A 26,365-nucleotide genomic window follows, 5' to 3' on the forward strand; every position below is an offset into this window, starting at 1 on the left:
GAGCAGCAAGAGCTTTTGGTCCTGGCACCTTTGCGGTGGGAGGAATCCCTGGACGTTCGCAATTGCTGAGCTGGGCTCTGTCTCAGCGGCCCAGGCAGATAGTATTGGACTTTGGGAGGCTGTAGAAAGAGAGAGCGCCAGCGTTTGTGGGGCTGTGAATGGGGTTGCCTGGCTACTTGAAGAGCAGCAAGAGCTTTTGGTCCTGGCACCTTTGCGGTGGGAGGAATCCCTGGACGTTCGCAATTGCTGAGCTGGGCTCCGGCTCAGCGGCCCAGGCAGATAGTATTGGACTTTGGGAGGCTCTAGAAAGAGAGAGCCCCAGCGTTTGTGGGGCTGTGAATGGGGTTGCCTGGCTACTTGAAGAGCAGCAAGAGCTTTTGGTCCTGGCACCTTTGCGGTGGGAGGAATCCCTGGACGTTCGCAATTGCTGAGCTGGGCTCTGGATCAGCGGCCCAGGCAGATAGCATAGGACTTTGGGAGGCTGTAGAAAGAGAGAGCGCCAGCGTTTGTGGGGCTGTGAATGGGGTTGCCTGGCTACTTGAAGAGCAGCAAGAGCTTTTGGTCCTGGCACCTTTGCGGTGGGAGGAATCCCTGGACGTTCACAATTGCTGAGCTACGCTCTGGCTCTACTCAGCGGCCCAGGCAGAGAGATTGTATTGGACTTTGGGAGGCTGTAGAAAGAGAGAGCGCCAGCGTTTGTGGGGCTGTGAATGGGGTTGCCTGGCTACTTGAAGAGCAGCAAGAGCTTTTGGTCCTGGCACCTTTGCGGTGGGAGGAATCCCTGGACGTTCGCAATTGCTGAGCTGGGCTCCGCTTTAGCGGCCCAGGCAGATAGTATTGGACTTTGGGAGGCTGTAGAAAGAGAGAGCGCCAGCGTTTGTGGGGCTGTGAATGGGGTTGCCTGGCTACTTGAAGAGCAGCAAGAGCTTTTGGTCCTGGCACCTTTGCGGTGGGAGGAATCCCTGGACGTTCGCAATTGCTGAGCTGCGCGCAGGCTCTACTCAGTAGCCCAGGCAGAGAGATTGTATTGGACTTTGGGAGGCTCTAGAAAGAGAGAGCGCCAGCGTTTGTGGGGCTGTGAATGGGGTTGCCTGGCTACTTGAAGAGCAGCAAGAGCTTTTGGTCCTGGCACCTTTGCGGTGGGAGGAATCCCTGGACGTTCGCAATTGCTGAGCTGGGCGCAGGCTCTACTCAGTAGCCCAGGCAGAGAGATTGTATTGGACTTTGGGAGGCTCTAGAAAGAGAGAGCGCCAGCGTTTGTGGGGCTGTGAATGGGGTTGCCTGGCTACTTGAAGAGCAGCAAGAGCTTTTGGTCCTGGCACCTTTGCGGTGGGAGGAATCCCTGGACGTTCGCAATTGCTGAGCTGGGCTCCGGCTCAGCGGCCCAGGCAGATAGTATTGGACTTTGGGAGGCTCTAGAAAGAGAGAGCCCCAGCGTTTGTGGGGCTGTGAATGGGGTTGCCTGGCTACTTGAAGAGCAGCAAGAGCTTTTGGTCCTGGCACCTTTGCGGTGGGAGGAATCCCTGGACGTTCGCAATTGCTGAGCCATGTTCCGTCTGTCCTCAGCGGCCCAGGCAGATAGTATTGGACTTTGGGAGGCTCTGGAAAGCCATCACCCAGGATGGAGCAATCCTAAAAAGCCCTGGAATGTTGCACTCCTAAAAGAAGCCCAGGGAAGGAACAGTGCTAGAAAGAGGCCCGGGAGGAGTACTAAAAGAACAGTGAAGCGTTGCTGAAAAACCCAGGATAAAGAGGTCCAATATTCCTATTATACAAGGGCTCCAAAAAAGTCCCTAGGTGTAGAGCTCCCCAAAAAAACACAGCATGCAGGACCCCCCCAAAAAAACAAACTATGTAGGAGTCCCAAAAAAACAAATGCTGATACTGTTCTCTGGTGCGGCACAGCGATGCATTCCCGTAGGACGGTGCGGTGAAGCACTCCTCCAGGACAGCACGGTGAAGCATCCCTTAAATGCTGGGTGTTGTAGCATGCCAGAAAAGAGCAAAACCATAAAGGCTTCCCATAAAACAAAATGGTGAAAGGTGGGGCTTTTTTCCTCTCTCTAGTCAGAAGATACATTATCTATGCATAAAAAAGTCTACAGACACAGGAAGCACAACCAAGTTTTTCTCTCTGTACATGCACGTTCTACACAGAATACATACATAGAACATACAGAACAGACATACAATTTGTCAGTTGCGTACATACTACACAAAAGACAGACAGGTGAGGGGAAGCTACACTTTATGTCTTTATGTTGAATATGAATGTTGATGGCTTTATGTTGAATAGATACTGTCTCTACATGGAACACAGACATTTTCAAGGGTAAGAGAGGAAGGGCATTTCTCTCTGTGTGTGGAGTGCATGCTGTCCTGACTTGGAACACATGCACATTAATACACATACTTTACATGCAGACATACACAGAGAGAGAGGCAAGGCATGGTTTTTCTGTCTGTATAGAGCTCACATATTGCCATTATATATGTACTATCTGTACACAGAGTAGATACAGAGAAAGAGATGAGGCAGGTCGTCTCTGCTTACAGAAGATAGCCTCTTTCCATAGAAGACTATAGAAGACCCATAGACTCTTTAGAAAACAGCCTATGCGTATGTGGAATATAGGCCAGCAAGGTGATGAGAGGCTTTTCTGTCTGCACAGAGGGGTTATGATACGGGCTAAATATAAAACACATACACAGGAAAGCAGTGCCTCACCTACCTCTACGTCTAATATCTATCATCTGTGTATACACAACATGCCAACAACAAGGGGAGGCTTTTCTGTCGCTATACAGACTACATACTGTCTTCCTCAAGACTACACATGGACAGGTAAGGCCAGGCTTGTTTTCTCAGTATGTAGCGCGTATCAGGATATACTCTGCCTATCGGAAAAGAGATGGTGAGGCTTTTCTCTCTGGATGCAGGCTATATTTCATCTGTAGATAGACTCTATGCAGGCAAAGCATGTCTAGTCATAGACTAGATATGACCAAGGCAGGGCTTTTTGGTCTGCTTATACAGTGTACACTGGCTGTAGAGAGAACAGAAAACAACAGAAGGGTAAGGTGGGGCAATACCTTTCTGTCACCATACAGACTATAAAATGGCCGTGCAGAGAATACCAATGGAGAGCACTGCACGCCACTTCTTTCCTGTCAGGATGCAGAACATATTCCGGTTACAGAGGAGAGATGGGCCAGGTGAGCCAGGGCTTTTCCACCCACCTGCATGTGAAATCTGGGGAGGCTGGGGAGTAGAGGGATGTCTCTCTGTACATCAGGCACACTCTGCCTATAGAAGCACACAAACAGGGGACGGGAGGCTTTTTTCCTACAGAAGCACACAAACAGTGGAGGGGAGGCTTTTCTCTTTGCAGAGGAAAGACTTAGTGCACACATGTAGTAAGTACAGGGCTCTTCCCCCTGTATGTGGAATATAGGCTGTCTATAGAGATGTGTTCCTGTACTTAGAACATGTACTGCTCATCTGCACAACAGACCCAGAGAGGCAGGGGAAGATAGGGTGCTCCTGCCCGTATACAGGCAACACCCTCTTTGTAGAACACAGGCAGAAGGGTGAGGCCAGGTAAAGCTGCCAGGAGGCTGGCAGTTATCATCAGAGCCCTCCTCTTGCACCTAGGCAGAGGTACCCTTCTGCCAACCTGACCTGAAGTCTCAAGCAGCTTGCAGCTCACTGAATGCTCTGGTCCACAATGCTCCAGGGCAGCTGATGAGGCTCATCAGGCCCTCACCCCCATGACATCAAGCACCATCCAGGGGGAAGAGCCCAGGGCCCTGGCAGGATTCTCCTCAGGAAGGCTCAAATAGGAGCAAACACATCCTGCTGGTTAGTACCATCAGGCTGGTGGCACAGTCAGGGCTTCGGCTCTTACAACCACAGGACCCTTCCTTGAGGAACACAAGGAACAAGGACTGCTGGCCCCGGGACAAGGCCTCCTTGACTGAGCAGACAAGAGAGTCTCTGCTGGCAGGCTGGCTAACTCGGTGAGGAAGGCCTGCAACAACATACACCAGCAGAGGCTTCTCAGACTCTTCAGGCAGGGTGCGGGGGGCAGTGAGGAGGCATCCAGCAGACAGCAGCACAGAGCAACATTGTCTCACACCCCATGTGTGAAAGCAGAACAACTGGGCACCCATCTCTACCCTCCGCTGGACTCGTCCACAGACAAGGAAAAACTGATCAAGGATGCAAAGATCAAGGGTGCTCCAGGCTGCAGCCACCATCCGGTTGTAGAATTTAACAACCTGAGAGAAGTGAGCAAATCAGCAGAATCAGAAGGCTGGACTTCAGCAGAGCAGACTGCCACTTCCTGAAAGACTTCTAGGCAGGAGCCTGGCCGGAAGGGGCCCAGGGGCCCAGGGCAACTGGTTGAACTTCACGGACAGCAGCCCCCCCACCCAGATACCAGAAGGGTCCGTGCCAAAACACAGAGTTGCTCACAAGCAGTTGGCCGGCACTGATGGACAGGAAACTCCTGACCCAGCTCAAACACAAAAAAGGAAGAACACACAAGGTGCAGGCAGAGATGGGCTACCCAGGAGGAACAGAGAGACATTGTGCAAGCATGGAGGGATCGATTTTGGAAAGCCACAGCTTAACTGGAGGCAAACTAGGCAGAGATGAAGGAAAACAGGAGGAGCTTCTGGAAGGCTACTGGCAAAGGACAGGGGAAAAGCTAGATAAGATGCTACCCAGGGCGGGGATGTGTGGGAGGGGGGTGACAGGTGTGTGTTTTGGGGCGGTGTTTGCCCCACTTCTCACTCCTACTTCTCTCCCTCGCTGAAGGAAACAAAGCCAGACTCTTCTTGAGGGACACACTGGACAGACGTACAAGGAACAACAGACAAGCTGCAGATTCTGACTCAAGACAAAGTTGCTCACCATGAGGGTGCCCAAGCACTGGAACAGGTTGCCCAGACATGATGCTGAATCTCCATCCTTGGAGATACCCCAAACATGACTGGACACAGCCCTGAGCAACATGATCTGACTGGACCTGCGTTGAGCAGGAAATCAGACTAGATGGCATCAGGAGGACCCGCCCGACCTACCCCATTCTACAAATCCCCAGACATTTCTCATTTCACTCCAGTACTCTTCAGTATTCAGTGTACTCTTCAGTATTCAGTATACTCTCTAGCATTCAGCACCAGCCACTGCTCATGTTAAGAGCTCTACAAAAGCATTTGCAGAGCACACCACTTGCTCCTAGGACATCAGGGGAGTTGCTGGACACAGCAACCCTTACCTTCCATCACTTCTAGACAACCGAAGCATGGCAAGCCTAGGGCACACTAAAGCCATTTCAGACACATAACAGAAATTAAGGCAGAGTTTAAAGGCTAGGTCTTCCCATCTGAAGCCCATTGAGGCCAGATGGGGGCAAGTAAAACATTCTAGAAAGCACAGGGCTGGCAGACACATGAGAAGACACAGGACAGCTCCTCCTGGGGAAAGCGGGGAAGAGAGGAGGGAGCCCTTGGGAAAGGGGACACTGACAGCCCCAGCCAGAGGCAAGAGCAGCCTGGCAGAGCTTCCCACCAGGTAGTGCCCACCTGCAACTCGGGCAGGAGCAGGGAGCAGGGAGAGAAAGTGGCACCCAAGGCAGAGCCTGCCCCAGGGACCAGCCCCGGGGGCAAAGCGGGGCAGGGCAGCCCAGCGCAGGCAAGCCCTGCCCAGCCCCGCCCCGCCCCACCCAGCCCCGATGGCCACTCGCATCAGCCCCAGCACTGGCCAAACCCCACCTGAAGCCAAGCCTGGGGTTAGCCCCAGCCCCACACTACAGACCTCCTCTGGCCTCTCCTGGGAAGGGCTCGCTGAGGTGGCCCTGCCCTGACGCAGCCCAGCTCCAGCCGGGCCCTGGGCACAGCCTCCAGGCTGGGTCTCCTGGGACAGGACAGGCCAAGCCTGGCCCAGCCAGGCCCTGCCTCACTGCTGCGAGGGCAGCTTCCCCCGAGGGGGCTCTACCACAGCAGAGCAGGGGAGCTCAGCAGCCCCAGCTGCCCACAGGGAGGCACTGGCCTCCCCCCGCCGGGGCAAGGCCCTCAGGCAGGGCAGGCAGAGGCACCCCTGATGCCCACCCCAGCCTCTCTCCCCTACAGCAGAGTGCCACCCTGTTGGCTGACAGCCTCGACGCCTCTGGGCGAGGCCAATGGCGAGCGCCCTTGTTACTGCAAACCAGTCCAGAAAACTTTCTAACACCAATTCGGCATTTAGAAAGTAGGCATTCTTTATTGCAGTGCTGGATGCACGGGGGATATCTCTGCCTAACGTGCATAGTCTCATACAAAACTACAGCATATTTATCAGGTTACATGATCAGTATAAACCCGCCTAAATTTACACTTATTGGTTAGTGATTAACATTGCGTACACTATTGGTTTACTGTATTTAAATTAGCCTTACTTGCTATGTAAATTAGCACACATGCTCCTTTCAGGTGTGGGGGGGCAAGTCTTTTCAGTCCTGAATTGAGTCGGTGGCAGTGATCTCCCCTCACCACATTTACCTTTCACCCAGTTTCTGCAGTTTTATCAAACTTCATGCTTCTCTGGTCACTGTCCAGTCTTTGGTGCCAAGATGTTCCCTTTTATCGGTCTGTCAGCTCTTCTTCAAGGCTAGAGCCGTTAGTTTTCCACAGTTTGTTACTTATACAAACACTTCCATATCTTTTAGCTCCCTCCCAAATTCCTTTCCCAAGGCACAAGTGGTTAGTAGTTTTGCTAATTGGAAAATTACTGTTTCTGCTTAGCTTTAGAAACTATTTACAACAGCATGTCAGTTTGTGTTCTACATTCTGCATATGCATGTACCATGTGTGCACTATGTGTGGGTGCACGCAGTGTCTGTGAGCACTCTACATCTGTGTACATAACACCCTAGCTAGGGTATCACCCTGGCACCTGGTGCTGGGTGACAGGGCCAGCAGTCCCAGCTGAGTCCTGGGTCTCCTCCAGGCCAAGCCACCCAGTGCTGCCCATCCCAACACATCCCTGGCACTGGGGGAGCGAGAGGGCTCAGGGATGCAGGGAGGCCTGAGGCCATGCACAGCTCAGCACAGGAGTGGTGAGGCCCAGTTTACATCAAGTTTGGTTCCCCCTCAGCTTTCCTGCCCCCCCCCCCCCCCCCAAGAGGAGCCCTTCCACATCAGTGTCAACAATGTTCATGTTAACTCCCTGGAGCATAAACATCAAGGAATAAACTGGGAATAAACTTGGTAAAACTCCGTAGTTGAGCATGCGGAAATCTTCCCTTGTTATCCAGACACAAGTTTGATTCAGCACAGGCATGTTGCGGGATCCACAAAGACAGTGTCTTGTGGATGCCTTATTTAAGGGACATATTAATAACCAGTTACAGCGTGAGAGGAAAAAATACATATCCAGAAGCCTTCTGTTAATTTCTAAAACACCCCATGTATTTAAATGATGACCTTTGTGGAGTACTTTGAGGTCTGCCACTTACAAGTGCAATACAAAAGTTCAGCATTTCACCATTTCAGCAACTAATCTGAGTCCTTGAGCACTGACACGGGGGAAATACTACTCAAAACTCCCACTGCCGTGGAGGGTTTGCTTCAGCTTCTTGCAGAACTGGATATTCAGTTCTTCCAGAAACAGCTCTGGAAATCTCCCACATTCTGATATTTCCCAGTTTTTGATCTTTCACAGCACAGACATGTCCTTTGGCAGTGTCGAGTGTAGAACAGCCCTGAGGAAAATGCAGGAGCAAACTCCAGCTGTCCAAGGGGTTGCCACAAAGAGCACGGACTTTCCTCAGGGCTAAATTTAATGGGGTGACTTTATGGCAGTTTGGCCAGCAGGTTACTACAGGCACGGGTTGGTAGGCAAGTGTGGCCAGAAGGGCTTTTGCCAAACTGGGAAAGGATGTACAACAAAGTGGAAATCATGGATATTCTCTTCTTTTGAGGATGCAACCATAACTTGTGCTGAATCTTGCTACAAATTGAGGCTATCATACCTGGAAGAGCTGGGTGGAGCTGGTTAAAACTTCCAGCCTCCTGAGAGAGAGACACAGGTCTGGCTCCATGGCAGAGGGGTTTAGGGCATCAGCATCCCTCCGGGAAGACACAAAATGCACCACCCACCTCTCTTCCCTCCTTCTGACTGCTGGAGGTGCCTTATGAGGACAGCAGTGAGGCCAGGCACTCAAATGTGAGGTCACCTGATGTATGAATGATTGTCTCTGATGTCAGGCATTTGTTTCTTGCCTGACCACCACAAAGGGAGAGGGACCCCCAGTTTGCTAACTGTGGCCCTTACTAAACATAGACAAGAACAGGCACAACAAAAGCTTCAGGAATCATGAAAACAAATGCTCATGCTGAACGCAATCAGGCTGGTTTCCAAAAAGGAAAGTGTGACTGTGGTCTAAGAATGTACACCAGCCCCACCAGCCCCGCACGGTTCAACCGTATCCTCAGAGCAACATGGTTTGTCACAGCAGGATGATGAAGAATTGGTAATAAGAGGGAGGAGGAGCAAAGAAAAATTAAATCAAATTAAAAATTCATTGATTTAATTTAGAAATCAAATCACATTATTGTAACTAACGAGTTAAATTTCCATTCCCACGCACAAAAATACTTGGAAAAAAGAAATTATCCAATAGTTCATGTGTATTCAGGCTATCACAACAAAAAAATGACAGCAAAGAGGGGGCTGTGCGAAAGGAGCAACAAATCAGTTTCCTTCTCTGACAGTGCAACAGCTTGTCAGCGGCAGGTACCTGGATGTGGACTCCAGAAAGCCTCCACGCCCTCTCACCTGACGTTCCTGTAAGCAGGCTAACGGAGGCTAGTCTCAATCAAATTACTGATGGCTGATGACAAACTGCTCCCACAGTCATGCCTGTGCGGGTGTTCCCTGTGATTTCTCCGCTGACACAGGGTCTGTTTCTGAGGATCACCATTCAAGAAAGATAGATGCCAATTAGAGGCATCCGGAGAATGACTAAGAAGGATCAGAGTTTTGGAAAACATGGTCTCTGAAGAAGGATTAACCACAGGGTGAATGGACTTGTTTAACATCAGGAAGAGAAGGCAGAAGAGAGCTGTGTAAGGGTCTTTAAATATCTAAAAGGATGCTGCAAAGAAAAAGGGGATTGACTTCCCATGCATCGTGTTGAGAACAAGGAGGAATGGGCTAGAAATGAAGCAAAGGAAACGCAGTTGAGGTGTTATGGAAGGAGAATTCAGAGGCAGTTTAGAAGACATCTGTGGTATCATGAGTGAAGAGAAGGAGAGAAGGAGGAACTACAGTTTGCACCACATAATGCAAGGAACAGGGAGCTTTAAATGAAATTATCAGTTGGGAGGTAGAAAAGAAACAAAGGGATGTGGTTCTTCAAACCAGCTGAGCTGTGGAACAGACGGCATATGTTGTAGGTGCCAAGGGCAAGTAGACACCCTGTGCATTTAAAAGGCTGGACTGAATCCCACCTAGTGTGAATTACAGAATCACTTAAGTCATGGGTTTCTGAGCTCTTTACTTTCCACAGTAATTAAATCTGGCCTGCCTACCTGACAGATGTGAAAATCTCTCTGAAAGTTGGCCAGAAATAGTCTCATGACGCAAGAGATTCTTTTTTGGAAGACTTGCGGGCAGCACTCTGAGGCTCAGCTTATACTGAACTGAGCCCTGTTGCTGTTCTGGGGGACCCCACATGGTTCCAAACATTTTCAGACAAATTCAGAAGCACACGTGACTTGAAAATAAGTCCCCACAGGTGCCTTAATTGTTTCATAGTATGTTTTCAGAAGAACCCTTCCCAAATGGGAGAGGATGCCTTTTGGAGCAAATACACCAGTGTGCGTTGTGACTCTATTCTGATGGAAGCTGGCAGAAGCCATAAAGGAGATGATACTGAACTCAGTATTGCATGCAGGAGTGAGCACATAGCGTCAGTGCAACTTTTACTGAGTAATAACAAAGACAAGAAAACCAAGAAAATATCCTCAGATCTTCATAGCCTCTACTGAATGGGGGGTGTAGGGAGCCTGTTCCCCATGTCTGCAAGAGAGTTTTTCAAGGCAAAGATGTGATGCCTTGGGAGGAGAACAGGAAAAAGCCAGTGTACCAAATACTCTTATGTTTGATCTGGGGCAGCAGTTCTCACAGCAGGCGCCTTGGACAGAAGCCAGCAGATAACAGCCTCTTCCTCCCTTCATACCTCCTTGGCATGGTGTCACCTTTTGTACCATCTTCCCAAGGGAAGGGGAATCTTGAAGGAAGAGTGAGTCTGTAGTAACAGTCTGAAAGAGACATAAACTGTTAACTAAGTGACTGTGATCTCTAGAAATGGGTACGTTGGTGTACACGTAAGCATCACGCTGACAGTTCACATGAAAGAACACGCAACATATTTCACACACAGTGGATTTCACTTCTCTCGGGCTTTCCTGGGTTTCTCATTGAAGAAGGCACTTGGCATTCTATATTAAAACAAACCAAAGACCTTGTTCAAGAACAGGTTATATTTTGTCCATTGTTTCTTCAGGATTGCGGCCTTTTAGTTTCCACTGTTGGTAACCAGGTTTACAAACTACAGGTGAGGCTGATGGCTACAACAGAGCTTTATTCTTAGCCTTTGTAAATGCCTAATTTGAAGGGATTTTTAGCCAACTACTTAGTCTCAGGAGTGTGAACTACTACAGCTCTGTCTCCTCCAGCATACAATTCCACAAGCTTTTACCAGCCAACATCTGGCCAGGAATCCTTGGCCTTAGGAGTTCAGTCCCGATGGAGAGACCATTTTGGCTCTGTCTTGGAGAAAGATGCAGTGAATCCATAAATTCACTGGAGTTTACAGGGAGGCCAGAAGGGAGAGGACAAAGGTTTATATTGATCTGAAGAGCTGTATTATTTCCATGCTCACAGAATAGGGCAATGACTTCACAGTCCGTAGCTGCGAAGAGCCAAGCAAGAGATACAGGTGTGGTATCACTTGGCTTTTGCTGAGGGGGGCGCAGAGAGAGAGAGAGAGAGAGAGAGAAGCTCTTCCAGAAGGTGACAGAGCAATTAAAAGAGTTGTGTTGTGGTAAATCGGATGAAACAGGTGGGCAAAGCAGCCTGCCCTTTTTTGGGACTAACAGGAATGAAGTGAACCCTTCTGCTGGAGGGAGGAAAGAGCAGGAGCCCTTGGCCAAGGTGTGGGGCATTCTCTGGGAACAGAAATGCAAGAGGCTGATTTCAGGGGGCTGAGGGTAGCTGTCTTGGTAAATTAGCAACAGAGGAAAGCAAAGATCGAAACGAAAATACCAAGAAGACCTGAATACCTAACCCCAAGGGGTACTGACGACAAGGGTCACAGACCCATGTGAAGAGTAAGGAAGAAAGAAAAGGAAAAATCAAAAGATGGAGGAGTGTAAACCCTACAGACTTTTTCTTATGCTCATACTTTTAAGGTGAAAGTCAGTGTTTGCCAGCCATTCTCAAGGTAGCTGAGAATCAGTCAGACCCTTTTCAAATCGCTAGCAGCTACACAAACTCTGGGCTCATGAATGCCATACAGAAATCTAGCAGATGTCCAAAAAACCACTGCCTCAGCTGTGCAGATGAACTGTCTGTCTACTTGCCTGCACAGATGAAGGAACAGTATTCAAAAGAATTTATATAAAGTACATATTTGTGATGTTTTGCTTGTCGGTTCTCTGCAAATGGTTCAGTTCACTCTATTCACCATTCAGACATGATTTGTGAAATAAAGTCGTCATTCATTCCTAGCCTGGAGTTTGTTCCCAAGCAATTCATTACAAAAATGATGGTCAAATATTCTAGCTATAACAGTGTCTTTTCATCAGACAGGTGGAGTTTTTGACAGTGCAATTATTCGTCAAAAGGTGTAGTCTTTAGCTTTAAGTAACAAGATGAAGAGAACCCAAACTTTGTTCTGTGTGTACTGCTAGAAGCAAAGACATTGGTACAGATCCTGTTCCCCAAGAAGACATTTAGATTCCTAAAATCTTCATGCTTATTCCCAGAACTAAATCCCTCAAAGTTTCTTAAGTTTAAATTGTGATACTCCTATATTTGTTATACTTCCTTGTTTCCTCACGCACATTTCGGGAATAAACATCTATGAGATTTTAGTCTGCTGGAAATCACGTGTCATGCACTTCACTTACCTCTTCTGCTAAGAGGATGAAGTTAACTTTCAAAGAGACATGGCAGAATTCAAATAGACTTTTTTCTGATTTGATTGATTTTTGACTGGTTTTCTTGAAAAGCTGGTCTATTAGGGGCAAGTCAACTGCTATGGACCAATTCTAAGAAAACTTCTCTTGTATTGAGAGCCACCAACAAAACCAGGTAACAAGTTTGCAATGGTGTAGCAACTCCCAACAGTTTTGATTGATAGTTGCTTTTAGTAACATGCTGCTTCCCAATCAAAAGAGGAGGACATGAAACAAAATAGGAGAAGCCATACCTTCAAGAAATTATATTCTAGTAACAAGCAAAGAAGGGGTTCTTCAAAGCTTACTCAGTGCTGCTGAACCGAACCGAGCACCAGTGTCCCCATCTCTCAGAACACAGTTGCTCGTTCCTCGCACCCACCGCTGCCAGTCCCACGGTCCCAGGAATGGGAGGGCTACGTAGCTTCAGCTCTCCCCCTTACAGAGACATCTAGAACCCCTCTGGATGTGTCCCTGTGCAGCTCTGTGCATACACTCCCACTGCTTTCTGCTCTACCTGTTTGCTGGCTGGTTTATATGTCTGCCACTTGGGTAAGTTTTTATACATATGTATGTCTATGTAATCTTACAGCACACGTAATCTCACTAAAGAAGCAGGAAATTAGGTAGATACAGCAAAAACACTCTCCAACCTGTGAAGAAGTCATGAGTCCCCTGCGTGGTACTTGTGGCAGGAGGTGGCCAGCATGGACTCTGCATTTAAGTGGGAAAAGGTCATCAGAAACAAAAACCATAGAATTATCCTCTTAAATTGTCTTGCTTCAATGGACTACTTGGGGGAAAAAAAAAAAAAGGAGAGCTCAAGGTCTCAATAAAGGGTATCCCTCACACCCCTTCACAGCCCCACCAACACTGGGGCTCTGTGCTTGCTCTACTACCTAACCCTCACCCACTCCCTCACCCTAGACAGAGTCCAGGTCCAAAATGGACATGTGTCACCTAGGGAGTCTCCCACACAGAAGTAGCCAGGACTGAGCGCTGTTGGCTGCCCTCACCTTCTCTTGGCAACACCTTCACAGCCCATCAACACTGGGGCTTTATACTTGCTCTACCACCTAACCCTCACCCTCACCTACCCCCTCAGGCCTCTTCGAGCACCCCTGCAGCCTGTCTGGCATGTGCTGACAAGGCTGCCCAGGGACTTTGCAGGTGCTCATTGTCCTTGCAATGCTTATAGCAAGTCCTAGCGATGATTGTTTTTCAGACAGGTTTGATACTCTAAACCACCTGGGCTCAGGCACATGCCAGAGGATCCTTCTCTTTCTGGTCACATTCTTGTGCACATTGTATAAAATAAGGTGGGGAGGTCCCTAAAGTGGGGACCATCCCCCTCACTTAATTTGCTTATTAAAAGCATTTGTCCAAATTTTCTGATTTTGCAGCCTCCTCCGGTCATCTGTCCCACTGCTTCCTCTGTAACAGAAAGTTTTCACACTGTCTTCCTTTCTTGCACTTGATGACCACAGTCTCTCAGCGTCCCTTGGATTCAGGGCAAGTGTTTATTCCTTTCCTCCCTGCAGAGGTCTCTCCATTTCCTCCTGCCTGCCAGCCTGCTGCAAAATGAACCCGTCGTGCTCCCAGCCAGAAGGATCTGCACCAACGGTACAGATGCCACCATTATTCCAATGCAGCTGGCTCATGCAGCCTTGCCACCACACTCAGTGCTGCCCAGGGCACCCCATTCCTGCCATAGGGCTGGGACACCAGCTGCTGCAGTCACAGAGAGCAAAGCAACAATGACCTGTTGCAGCTGTGAGGAGGCTGGCTGGAGGCTCTGGGCCAGAGCTGATGGTGGCAGTTATCGGAAGCCGCATGTGCCAGGCACGCGGAGCTGGGAAAAATGCAGTCCTACCTTCTGCTCCAGACTCTGCGCCAAAGCCCTGTGCATGGGAGCAGTTGAGGAAGGGCAAGCACCATATATAGGGCCTGGCCAAAATGGGCACTTCTTCCATAGGTCACTGATCCACAGCAATGTGTATCGCCACATTGCTCCTTTTATTTTCCTGATGTTTCATGTCTTTGGCCTTAGCTTCCAGAGTTGTGTGGTTTTACTGGTTATCCAAGTGAGTGTGTCCAAAAGAAATAAACACTCCATATTATGGAGAGGGGAATGACTCACTCCTGTGGACTCCAGACTAAAAAAAAGGCAAAAAAAGGAAGCCAAATGGCTTGGGAAATCTCGTTATTTTAAGTCATTTTTGTTACCTTAGCATATCCAGTCTCCTTCTGAAATGATAGAAGTGGTTCACCCTGCAATTCAACTGTTCTTGTCTTGGGATGCATCTCCATCTATGAGACATTTCTCAGCCCTGCTGTTTGCCAGTAGCTGGCATGTCCTATCTTGCCCTGGCTGCCAGCTGCCCTTGTGCCTGCTGCTGTGGCCAGCTCATGTGGATGGGGGACAAGCTGACTTACTATGCAAATAAAGGGGATGAGAGGCTGGCCAGCTGGATGGGTACAGGTCTTCCCTGCTGTCCTCAGATGTAAGCCAGTGCTGCCCACCACCGCCCAGGGACTTGCCCTGTGTGCTCAGCTTGTGTAGAGACAGCTCTGCTCAAAATGTGTCAGGGCTGCCCCCATCTCCTGAAAACTTCCTGTGTGGGTCCCATCAGCCATTCACAGCTATTTTCACCTGCCAGCAGGAAGGAGGGAGGGAAGAAGGAAGAGGAGGAAGAAGCGGGGGGGCGGGAGGAGGAAGAGAGAGAGAGAGGGAGGGAGGGAAGGAAGGAGGCTGCATTTGGCAGGTATCTCCAGCAGCTAGAGCCAGAGTGGCTGATAGTCACCGTGGGAGAGGCTCACAATGTCCTCGGCAACTTCCACCACTTCTTTGCCCAGTGGCCTGGCTGTCCTGACAACTTTCCCAGATGTGCTCTTCATTCCTGAAATTGTGAGTGGTGGCTTTTCCCTGGGGAGGGCAGATACTGCTTGTGGGGCATCCAGCACACTTCATGCTGCAGATGTCTGAGGGATGAGACCTTACACAAAGCATGTGGTTCAGGACCCGTGCCAGGTCCCTGAGCCACAAGGATCTGGGGGCAGCCCCTAATGCCTAACTCACTCTCAAAGGAAACCACAAGCCCTGAGCTCTGAAGCTCTCCTTTAGTCTGCAAGGGATTTCTGTGGTGCCTCTGAAAACCTTTTGTAATTTCCTGCCTAATGAAGTTGAAGGAGTTGGTGGTGGGTTTAAACGAGGTTGCCAAATTGAGCCAATTAATTAATTGGAAGGTGATTTTAACAGCTGATACAGGCAGAGGATAAACTGCTTGCTTATAGCAGGGGGTAAAGGGTAGCTGAGGTAATTTTTTGCAGTAGCAAAGAGCCTAGGCTGCTGAAGCTGTGCTGCTCAGCTGCAACACTCCTGAGTTGGAGGTGCAGAGTGCTGGACCTGGGTGTGTGGGCAACAGTGGGTGAGCAAAGAGTGAACAAACACCTTGTGCTTCTTCCTGTATTGTAATTTCATTGAGCAGGAGACCATAATCTTAATGGATTTGGCACAGGTGATTAAAAGCAGTTGCTGTCAGCACTGACTAAAAGATGGGAAGTTTCAACTAGAACCTTTTTCCTGTGTTCTCTGCCCCTGCCCATGAAACCTGCTCTTCTCAGAACAGTTTGAGAGACTTTTTCCAAAGCCTGAGCACTTTCATCCAGCATTGAGGGGTTTGGCTCAGTTTTGTAGGATGGCACTCAGATTATTTCATGCTAAAAAGTTCAACTTTGCCCTCTGGGACCAAATCCTTCCCTGTCACCCAACTCAGTCCACACTCCTGGGATTTACAGCATTCTCCTAGTGACAGCAGTCAAGCAAAGAGGAATTGGGTTAAAGCAGGCATTACTGACGTATGGAGAAAGGCTTTGCTTTAGCTCCTCTAAATATGCTCTGGGCACTTGGTCTCTGTGCCCAGGCCCTGAGAGCAAGGTCCAGGTTTCCTGCAGCTGCATGAAGGAGACTGCAAAGTCCCTGTGGACATTTTGGCTGGGCAGACACTTGCCAGCCACCCCTGCCACTGGGTTGTGTTAGTCCTGGTGCTGAGGGTGCTGTTGGCCTTGGCATGCTTATGGTACCGGCTGTGCCTTGAAGTGTTTGTAATTCCTGTCTCCAGGGGATGTGGCAAGGCAGCTTGCTTAATGAGACAAAAATAAGCACCCTGTCCTTTGGTTTGGGTAAGATCTGGAAATATGCATCCTAAAGGCTCAGGAACCACCCCCAGGAAAGAGGAATGCTGCATAACCGGATTTCTCCATCTCCAGAGGTGTGTGACTCTAGGTTGTTCAGCTGTATTATCTCCGCTGCGTACAAAGCAGGCAGCTGCCTTGAATCACACCATTCAGAAGGATAAAGAGTTTCTCAGTCCTTAGTGGAATCTGAGGTTGCCTGCAGTAGGTTAATATAGTAACTACAAAAAAATTTTGGCATTTCAAATACAAAGTCAGTTGTGAAAATGCCAGAAGGTCCTGCCTGCAGCTCAGATAATTGCCACATCTGGATGTGCTCATTAAGAACTACCATTTTTATTCTGTGAGGCTGGGTTTAATTCTGTTTTATTTGAAGAGCTCTCTGCATATATGGATAGCCAGGCCTAAGTGGAAAAGCTGAAACAAGCTGAAAACAGATGTTTGCTTTGTAAAAGGCTATTTAAAAGAGAAGTTTTTCTTAGACTGCTATCTCCAACCTGCTGTGGGTTGTTATTGAAAGCCTCTTGACCCTTTCCTCATTTTTATAAGTCTGCTGAACCAAAGTCATCAATCAAGCTATGTCAAACATACTTGCCTGAGTGAGAAATCACATCCTGCAGACAGGAGAGATGGAGAATGGTAACAAATGAGAAGTGATACTTCTTCCCCCAACTTCATATCTCACCCAAATTGTGTTGGATTTTAATGGAGCAACTGTAAGGTTTTCTCCAGGATCTTTAACTGCAACGCACTCATGGTGTCATCACATGAGTTAGTTATTACAGGGACTGGATTAGTGTTAAAGTGTCAGTCTTTGGTTATCACAAGAGGCACCAAAACAGCAGCACTTTGGACGACCTATTTTCACTCAGATATTTGCAAGGTCTCAACCGCATCATTGCTTTAATGCATCAATTTATGTAATGTAACCAATGAATGTTCCTACAAATGTGGGATGACACAAATGATGTGACGTTTTCTGAGTATCATCAATCAGAAACTTTTTTTTCCACTTGTAAAATGCCTCCAAGGAAATGGAAATGCCATGATTTGTATGAGTTGGCACTCGGATGCTGGCAAAGGCTGGCCTGGGATACACTGGTGATCAGCATTATCTTAGATTCAGTGAGGTTTTCTTACTTCTGGAGATTTGCCCGCAAATCCAAGACCAGCTGGTGATGAAGGATAGGTCCCCATAGCAGCACCAGTCTGCACACAGTGTTGGTTCAGCTGAGGAGCTCCTCATCATAGGATGCTGCATAGACTAAACTTTGCACAGGTCCAAGAAACAACTGGGCTGATTTGTAGCAGAGAAAAGCTGCTGAGTGCATTTTAGTGTAAAGACACCACTTGCAGCTCGGACACTCCGCAGCATTGGACATCATGCTTTCATCCTCTTGTGTAGGAATCTGCGGATGGAGAAAGGATGGAGCCTAGATATAGCTGTCCTTGTGTTCCCCACCCCACCAGAAAACCCATAGCAAACTCTCAAGGTTGGATGAGAAGAATGGGGTCCCACTTGCTACTGGATCAGCAGCTGGTACCTTGCACAGATCCAGTGTAGCCAACAAAGGATGACCCAAATAGCTGGAGCAGCAATACAAGCCCCCCCTTCCCAGGAGGAGCTGTGAGCCTCAACGTTATTTCCCCTACCTCAGAGAGTAAAACTGGCCATATTACCTTTCTTAAACCTGTTCTCTGTCCTTTCAGGGTGACAGTTGCACATGGCCGTCATTAAGGCCATGTCTGTGGTCTTCATGAGGCCACATGTCTGTGCTGCTTGTGCAGGTGAGCTGGGTTTGACACCACTCCTTTCAGGGATCTGCCACACTGGGTGTGAAGCAAACATGCCCTACTGAAATAAGCCTCCCTGTTCATCAAAACCAGCCTTCAAAAATGTCTGAACAAGCCTCCTGAGCACACTGATGTAGGGAGGACATGAATGGCAGTGACAGCAGGAGGCAGGGTTACGGTGAGGCTTTTTTTGGGTTAAGATCATAGGCAATGCTCCCAGCTAAATACCCAGTTTCAAGTGGAGCCTGGGAAGAACTCAAAGGCATCTCTGGGCTATTGCCATGGCAGCGCTAGTGCCAGAGGCGTGCATGGCTTTTCACTCTGCTCTGGATAAGCCAATTTATCCCAAGCTCGTCTTCTCTCCCACTTTCACTTGCAGACCTTTGGGGGCCTTGTCTGGATCCTGGTGGCATCCTCGAAGGTCCCGTCACACATGCTGCAAGGCTGGGTGATGTTCGTCTCTGTGTTCTGCTTCATCATGTCCACCACCCTCCTGTGCCTCTACATCTGTGGGGTGCATGGAGGCCGCAGCTCCTGGGTCACCTTGGTAAGTGGATGTGACAAACCTCAGGGCCTCTCCCCTCCCCGGTATCACTGGTAGACAATTGTCTCCTTTGCTGCTACTGCACTCCAAATCACAGGCTGGGGATTGCTTGTGTGGGTTCCTTTTTTTTCCCCTTCGCAGTGTGCTCCCTCCTTGGAAATGACTGTGTGAACCTTGTTTCTTAGGATGTCATCTGCCAGGAGATAGCAGCTCTGTTCTATCTCAGTGCTGCCGTGTTGGAAGCCTACTTCACCTATGACAGCTTCTTGTCTAGCAACCCTCTGATAATGACCGTCTACCAGGAGAACATTGCTGCTGTGGTGAGTGCCTGACAAGCAGGGGAAGGAAGGCAAGGAGATGACTGTGGAGCAGCCTCAAGGACAAATCTTTACTTGCACTGACCATTCAGGGAGGGGGGAGACAAACTAGTCCCAGCCCTACTATGCATGAATGTCTCCAAACATGCAAGAGTCAATAAAAATATAATGCATCACTAGGTGTTTGCTCAGTACAGGAACTCAAACCATATAATAAAAAGTTCACTGGCTGATGTGTTTTTCCATTGTAGGTATTTGCATTCTTAGCTACCCTGATGTACGTGATCCATAAGGTGTACTCGCTGCTGCGATGGAAATCATCCTAGGAGCCTCCCCTTGCAAGTGTGTCTTGTGATCACCCCGTGAACACAAAAGTTGTTCAACGACTGCAGTTTCCAGGCTGGGTTTGGGTTTTATTTTTTAATGTATCTATTACAAACAAGCAGCTTTTTCTGCGGCACCATAGCAATGAAGATGAAGAGCCTGCCAGAGAAAGCTATATGCTGGCACAATCTGTTTCCCTTCAGTCTCTTCTGGGTTGGTCATGGTTTGATTCTGGTAATTGAGGCCCAAATAGAAAAATATCCAGCTTTAAAAAGAATAATATAGTTGGGCTCAAAGTGCTAAAATCTCCCTGAACCACACCTTATGCCTCCAGGGTTGTTATTGCTATCAGGAGAAGCCTGAACAACAAGCACTAAGGAGCATGAGTATGAAACCGGGTCATTGTAATTGCTGCCCATCCATGTAACCCTGATTCCCTCCCTAAACCTGCTGTGCCAAAAGAACATTTTCATGCAGTTTCTGGGAATCCATCTCTGACTTGTGATGAGAAATGGGGACAACATTTAACTTGCCTCAGGGGCAATATAAGTTATTGCAACCCCTGCTTGAAGGGTATTGCTGAATTATGAGGTACAGCGGTAATGCCAGGAATTACCGCTCTCTTTAATCCCCCTACAAAATACAATTTAGAATGCACACAGTAGACTGCAGGAGAATTGTATGGATGATTAGAATAACACCTTCAATAAGCAGAGGCAATCAATCAACTCTTGTCTTTAGTGCATGGCTGCTCTCACATACACCAGCACTATGTTGCTAATAAAGATGGGTTTGCTGTTATTTTGCAGATAGACAAGAGTAATTTCTGCTATATTCCTTTTGCTGCACACAGGTACACAGCCTTGTACAGCCTCAGGAGCACTGCACTGTAACAAGGCAATGCCTAAGGAGGAGGCACAGATTTGGGCATGAATGAGAGGGCTTTTCTGGCAAGGGAAGCCTGCGGGGCTCTGTAGCCAGGGCCAGGGGCTAAACCAACTCATGTTAATCTCAGTGATGATGTTCATCTGAATGCTCAAATTACTCCAGAGTGTTAACTTGAGTAAGTGTGCTGGTTTGGGCTGGGATAGAGTTAATTTTCTTCATAGTAGCTAGTATGGGGCTACATTTTGGATTTGTGCTGAAAACAGTGTTGATAACATAGGGATGTTTTAGTTATTGCTTAGTTAGTGCTTACACAGAGTCAAGGCCTTTTCTGCTTCTCACCCCACCCCACCAGTGAGTAGGCTGGGGGTGCACAAGGAGTTGGGTGGGGACACAGCTCAGACAGCTGACCTAAATGGATCAAAGGGATATTCCAGACCATATGACATCATGCTCAGCCATAAAAGCTGGGGGAAAGAAGGAGGAAGAGGGGATATTCAGAGTTGTGGCATTTGTCTTCCCAAGTAACCATTACGCATGATGGAGCCTTGCTTTCCTGGAGATGGCTGAACACCTGTGTGCTGATGGGAAGTAGTGAATGAATTCATTATTTTGCTTTGCTTGTGTGCACGGCATTTGCTTTACCTATTAAACTGTCTTTATCTCAACCTACAAGTTTTCTCACTCTTCTGATTCTCTCCCCCATCCCACCAGGGGAATGAGCCAGCGGCTGTGTGGTGCTCAGTTGCTGGCTGGGGTTAAACCATGACAGTGAGTTAATTTAAATGGGGTTTAGACCCCATGGGGTTTAAATGGGGTTTAGGGGTGTTTTCCCATGTTAGAGGTGCCTAATAAACAGTGGTACCAAATTATCCCTTTGAGCTTGCGAGGCAAAAAATGCTTCCATTTTGAGCCTGAAGTTCCTGGATAATAACAAGGACTGGAGAATGGAAGGGAAATAAAAGTTGACTTGGAGACACCTCTGTTCCTTCAGATCCAGGGGGGACTTTTAGGCTGTGACCATGGGTTTGGGTTGAAGCTTTTTAATTGCAATGTGAGGAAAACATTTGGGTTTTTTTCTCGTTTATTTCCTTGCTGGAAACCAGCCTGACATGATTTGCTTGTTTTAGTGTGACAAAAGCAAGCTGACTGCAACAGAGGTGGAAAAAGAAAACCTTTTCAGAGCAGGGAGGGAACTCACAGCCACTTTGGACAATGGCACTTTGTTCTAAAGATTTAACATGTACCTGTTGAAACTTGTTTCAACATCACATCATCGGGGGGGGGGGGGGGGGGGGGCGGGCGGGGGTTGGTGCCCAGATTTGCCCTGCTTCTATTAACGCCCCTGAATTTAGCACTAAAACACGAAGATGCCTTTCTGTTTGGGTCTCTTTAGAAAGGCAAATGTTTGTGGTTATACCCTGGGATGTGATATCTCTGTCCATCTTCTGCACCCAGATGTGGCCAGCACCTCTGCCCCAAACAGTGCTGTTGGTCCCCTCACAGCCATGTCCCTATGCCTTGTGGCAATCACATTTGCAGCCTATGTCTTGGCAGGGCTCCCATCTCTCCTCCCCAGTTCTTTCTGCCTTGCTTTGCCCTTTGCTTCTCCCTTCCCTGCCACACACCAGTTTACACCAGTCTGCACTAGCTCACCTGCTTGTTGTCCCTTTCCTCCTGGCCCCACCTGGTTTGCTGAGATACCTCCCCCACAGCATTAGCATAACCTTGCTGTAAACCAGCACTGGAAAAAAACAGCCGGGTGCTGCTGGCATGGGAGTGCTCATCAGCTCCAGTGCAGCTGGGGAGCAGGCTGAGACAAGGTTGTGGACATGGCATTGGGAGGGAGGCCCTGTGGCCCCAGTGTAACCTGGGCCAAGTCTTTGCCTGGGGAGGGCTGGGTGGAGAGAAGGGCCATGACAGGGTCAAGAGCATCCAAATGAACTGATAGAAAGCAGTGCAAGCAGTGCTGCAACCTTGAAACCCTCCCAGTGTGGCCCCAACTTCATTCCCATGCAGCTGAACTAGCTTGCAGGTGAAGGAGCATCCCTGTTCGGCACAGGGCTGCTGGGCTGCAGCATAAGATAGTGACACAGTGAGATGTGGCTTTTTTGCATGAGGCTGCTCAATTGCACCTGTCAGGTGCCAGGTGAGTTGCAGCAATATGCATGTCCCTTGCATGGTGGAGAGAAAAAAAAGAGAAAAAGAAAATCAAAAAGTACGCTGAGGTCTCCATTGCCCATCATGCCCAGCCCTCCTATTGTCTCAATACAGCTATGAAGCCCCACATGCCCTGGAAGCTGGGCAGCCCAAGGTAGCTGCCTGGAAAATGACACACCTCAATGCTTCTGAAGGGGAAGATGCTGCCCAGAGCTCAGAGAATCCCCCAGGACCTACAAACCATCTACTATATGTGCACCAGGTCTCGTCCCCACAGATTGCCCTAAGGATAGCATTGGCCTGAGAATTTGCTGTCACCCCACTGGAAACACTGGGCATGATGAACACTGCAGGCTTGATCCTTCTCCCATGGAGATATTTGTCTGGGGTTAATTACATATTAGCATGGCTCCCCAGAATGTGAGACAGCTAGCTCTGCTGAGTGCTGCTTGCACACGGTTGGCCCTTGCAGTTTGTTGACCACAAGGCACCTGCAGTTCTTGCCTGCAGAGCTGCTGCCAGCCTGGCCGAATATATGGGGCTGCTTCATCCCAGGCTCTGCATTTCCTCAGACATTTCCAGGTTCCCCCAGACTGGCATCCGATCTCCAACAGCATCCTCCTCGTGCCATTTCATTCATCTTTCCCATCTCTTGCAGATGTAGCTAGATGGAGCAGCCCATTTAAAAAGCCACAAATCAGACCTTTTTTCAGAGCACGTACGAGTCCCATCACACTGTTAAAACCAGTGGGCCTATTGCATCCCCACAACCCCACCAGCTTTCAACTGGTAGTATAACTGGAGTTTCCATCTTTGCTCTTCTCCAGTTTCCTCAGCAAAACAAGGAGGTCTGCAGGCATCTACTCTAGAGAGCAGGTAATTAGACTTTAGTTAAACTATCCACTTGAAGGCGGTCAAAACCTCAGATCCTGTGATAAAAGCAAGATTACAGACATATCATTCATTAACTATGCTCAGATTGTAATCTTGGTTGCTCTTGTGTAATTAAAATGCTTCTTAACCGCAATGTTAGCTGTTCACCAAATATTTGTGTATTGGATACTTCCATCTTCTCCTGAATTGCAGAATTTGCTTTGTCTAAAAGCAAAGAAACTTAATAGAAAATTACAGCCAGCTCAATGGAAAATGCAGGAGTTTCTGATGTTTCTCATTGTACAGTCAGCTTTATCTGCGAGTGATGAGCAAACTGTATGCTGGGTAAAACATCTATACAAGCATCTATATTAATATGAACAAACTTGTGAAAATGGGAAAACCACAAAAGATTACTTCTGTGGAGGGATCAAAACTCCATGTGGGTCTGTGGCAGTCTGTTGACTCGGTCTGCCTCCCCGTTTCCTGACCCAACTATGGTCCGTTCCCCACATCTGATCTTCACACTGAGACCACGGCCTCCTTCTGCTCCTTGGTCTCCCTTGTGCTAACAGAATCAAGCACTGAAACCCCATTTGCTTTGAGATCAGGCATGGAAATGCCTTGTTCCTGATTCATGGAAATGCTCAAACATGAGTTATTGTCCTGTGGGTCTGAGAAGAGCCCTAAACCTCCTCCAGAGAGCAGAGGCAAGGCAGAGGAGTCCTGAAGACCCTCATGAGAGCAGATGCAAGTATAGCTAGTGTGCAGACCTTGGGGAAAGAGGGAGATTGGTGGTTACCACGTTACTTTAAGTTTTGAAAAGGCAAATGACATTCACCCTACCACTTCCTTACCTTGCCGCTCCTCATTTCTACTAGCACACAAGATGGACCTGTAAGGCTTGTGTGGATTCTCTTGAAGGCACCAGCTAGAAATCAGTCAGACACTTCCCAGTGCTTTGGCTGATGGAGAAAAGATCCACTGAGAATGGTGTTTTACCCTGCACTAGCAGTGAGAACAGAAATTACTGAGTGACCAAAAAGGGTTCAAGGGAGATGTCTGTTTGCAGATCTCTACTCACAAAAGACAGGCTGGGACTCTTGTGCAGAGTGATGGCCTATGCACTTCATGAGCTGGGAAAATGTGGTGAGAGATTTGTTTGGGTTGCACAAGGAACAGTGTTCAGGTCCAGGTTAGCTGGGGAGAGACGGACTTTACAACTTGCTCTGCATTGGGTGCTGCTAGCTAAGGACCTGTCCCTACAGCTTGTCTTTCTTCAGCCCTTCCCAAGATCACACAAGGGCCTGCCCAATTCTGCCATCTCATCCCACTATGCAGATGGGGCATTGCTGGAGACCTTGACATCACCCACACCCCCAATTTTTGTGCAGCAGTGGCCTTGTATGATCTCCTGTGGCACCATCACCATTCTTAGGCCAGAATATGGGGGGCTTCCCCATATGTGTTGGGTGAGGAAATGCAAGAACAGAGTGCAAGGAGGAGCAGGACATCTCCAAGTGTGGATGCAATCACCTGCTACTGACACACACCTTATTCCTGATTCTGTGAAGAAAGAAAATGCTGGCATGATCTATCTGCTCACTGCAACACAGGGAAGCAAATGACAAACAGCTGATCCAGTTAGTAACTTTAGGCTCTCTACTACCCAAGCTGAGGCTGTTTCAGGTCAGTGGCAGAGCCAACTCACTTTAACTTCTGCAAGGACAGAGGCAAACCGAAGGTTATCTAAATGCAGCAAGATTTGATTCCTTCAGCTCAGGTTTATTCATTCTTGATTTTGCTCAACAGTAAGATGCAAGCTAAATGTTAGCACACCTTCTTGAACAGTAGTGATATGCTGCTTACAAGGAAGTTTGCAAACTGAACATTTTACAATCCTATTGAAGGTGGATTTAGATTGAGCTGGCAAACTGGAATAAAGCCTTCAGCCAACTGCTCAGCAGGCATGGCCTTTGAATTAGAAATTTCATTACCAAGGTGAGATACAACTCAATTAAATTCACCATGCCTGTTTGTATATAAGCGACTGCTGTCTTTAGAAACCTGCATTGAAATCACTACAAAATATTGCTCCTAAATGTCTTTAACATCAGAACTTAAAATGTAAATTCCCATGTATTTTCTCCTGTACTAACAAAACAGGTGGTACAAGCATCTTTTAGCATACAGAGAAATGCCATCACAAGCACTTACAAACCATGAGGCAAAGAAGTTAACTCCTGACTTGTTTTATAGCCTGGATTGCTCTAGTATTATGTGATAAAACATTGTTTGGGTTCAATTCCACTGTTTCTTTTGCCATGCCCAAGACAAAAACATGGAGTTGCCAGGTAGAGCGTTGTGTCCTAGCATGTGGATGCAGAGTCTGTTTATCTTCTGGTGGGACTTGGGTGATGGATGCTCCAACCAGTCAGTTATTCTAGCATCTAGCATGTACCTCTATGTGCTTCAGTTGGAGATCGGCTACATGAAGGGGTTTACTCCATCTCTGGTCAGAGGCTGGTGTGTATCATGGGCTGTCTCTTTCTCCTTTAATCCTCTGACAGCTGTAGCACTTTCTGAGTTCTGGGTAGGGTCCAAGACTCTATTGTGCTCAGTACCAAATTGGCAGAAAATGAAGTTAGGTCTTATCCCAGCACATATGCAGAGGAGAACCGTAAGAAACACTGGATTGCAGGTTTTGGACTGGACTTCCAATGCCAGTCAAAACACTGCAGTATCTCCCAGGAGACTGTGGGGTGGCTGTCCTCAGATATTAGGGCTCTGCTTCATTTGGGGAACTCCCCCACTTGTAGGAATAGTGTTTGCACAACTCCAGCTGTTGCCCATCATCACCTTGCTCCCCTTCCCCCCCACCAGAAGACACACAACTTCTACTTTCTGATTTTACAGTTCCCTCACCATAGTGAGTGAGCCTAGGGAGGGAGATGGAGAGTGCACACATTAACTCCCACTACTGCTTGCTTCAAGATCTCCCAGACAGTGGCATTTTGCAAAAGAGACCCCAACAAACCCACAC

The 26,365-nt window shown here is 48.2% G+C and overlaps 1 protein-coding gene across 1 annotated transcript; it reads left to right on the plus strand.

Annotated features, from left to right (window-relative positions):
- The first annotated feature begins 15,052 nt into the window (after positions 1 to 15,052).
- Positions 15,053 to 21,076, plus strand: MAL (mal, T cell differentiation protein (MAL blood group)). Its single transcript, XM_009461878.2, has 4 exons — positions 15,053 to 15,139; positions 18,599 to 18,766; positions 18,949 to 19,083; positions 19,332 to 21,076. The coding sequence occupies exons 1-4, from the start codon at positions 15,053 to 15,055 to the stop codon at positions 19,404 to 19,406; spliced, it is 465 nt and encodes a 154-aa protein (XP_009460153.1). The 3' UTR covers positions 19,407 to 21,076.
- The last annotated feature ends 5,289 nt before the right edge of the window (positions 21,077 to 26,365 follow it).

This window comes from Nipponia nippon, unplaced genomic scaffold (genome assembly GCF_047370975.1).
Source record: "Nipponia nippon isolate SJK-2023a ecotype South Korea unplaced genomic scaffold, ASM4737097v1 scaffold_4, whole genome shotgun sequence".
Taxonomy (NCBI): Eukaryota; Metazoa; Chordata; class Aves; order Pelecaniformes; family Threskiornithidae; genus Nipponia; species Nipponia nippon.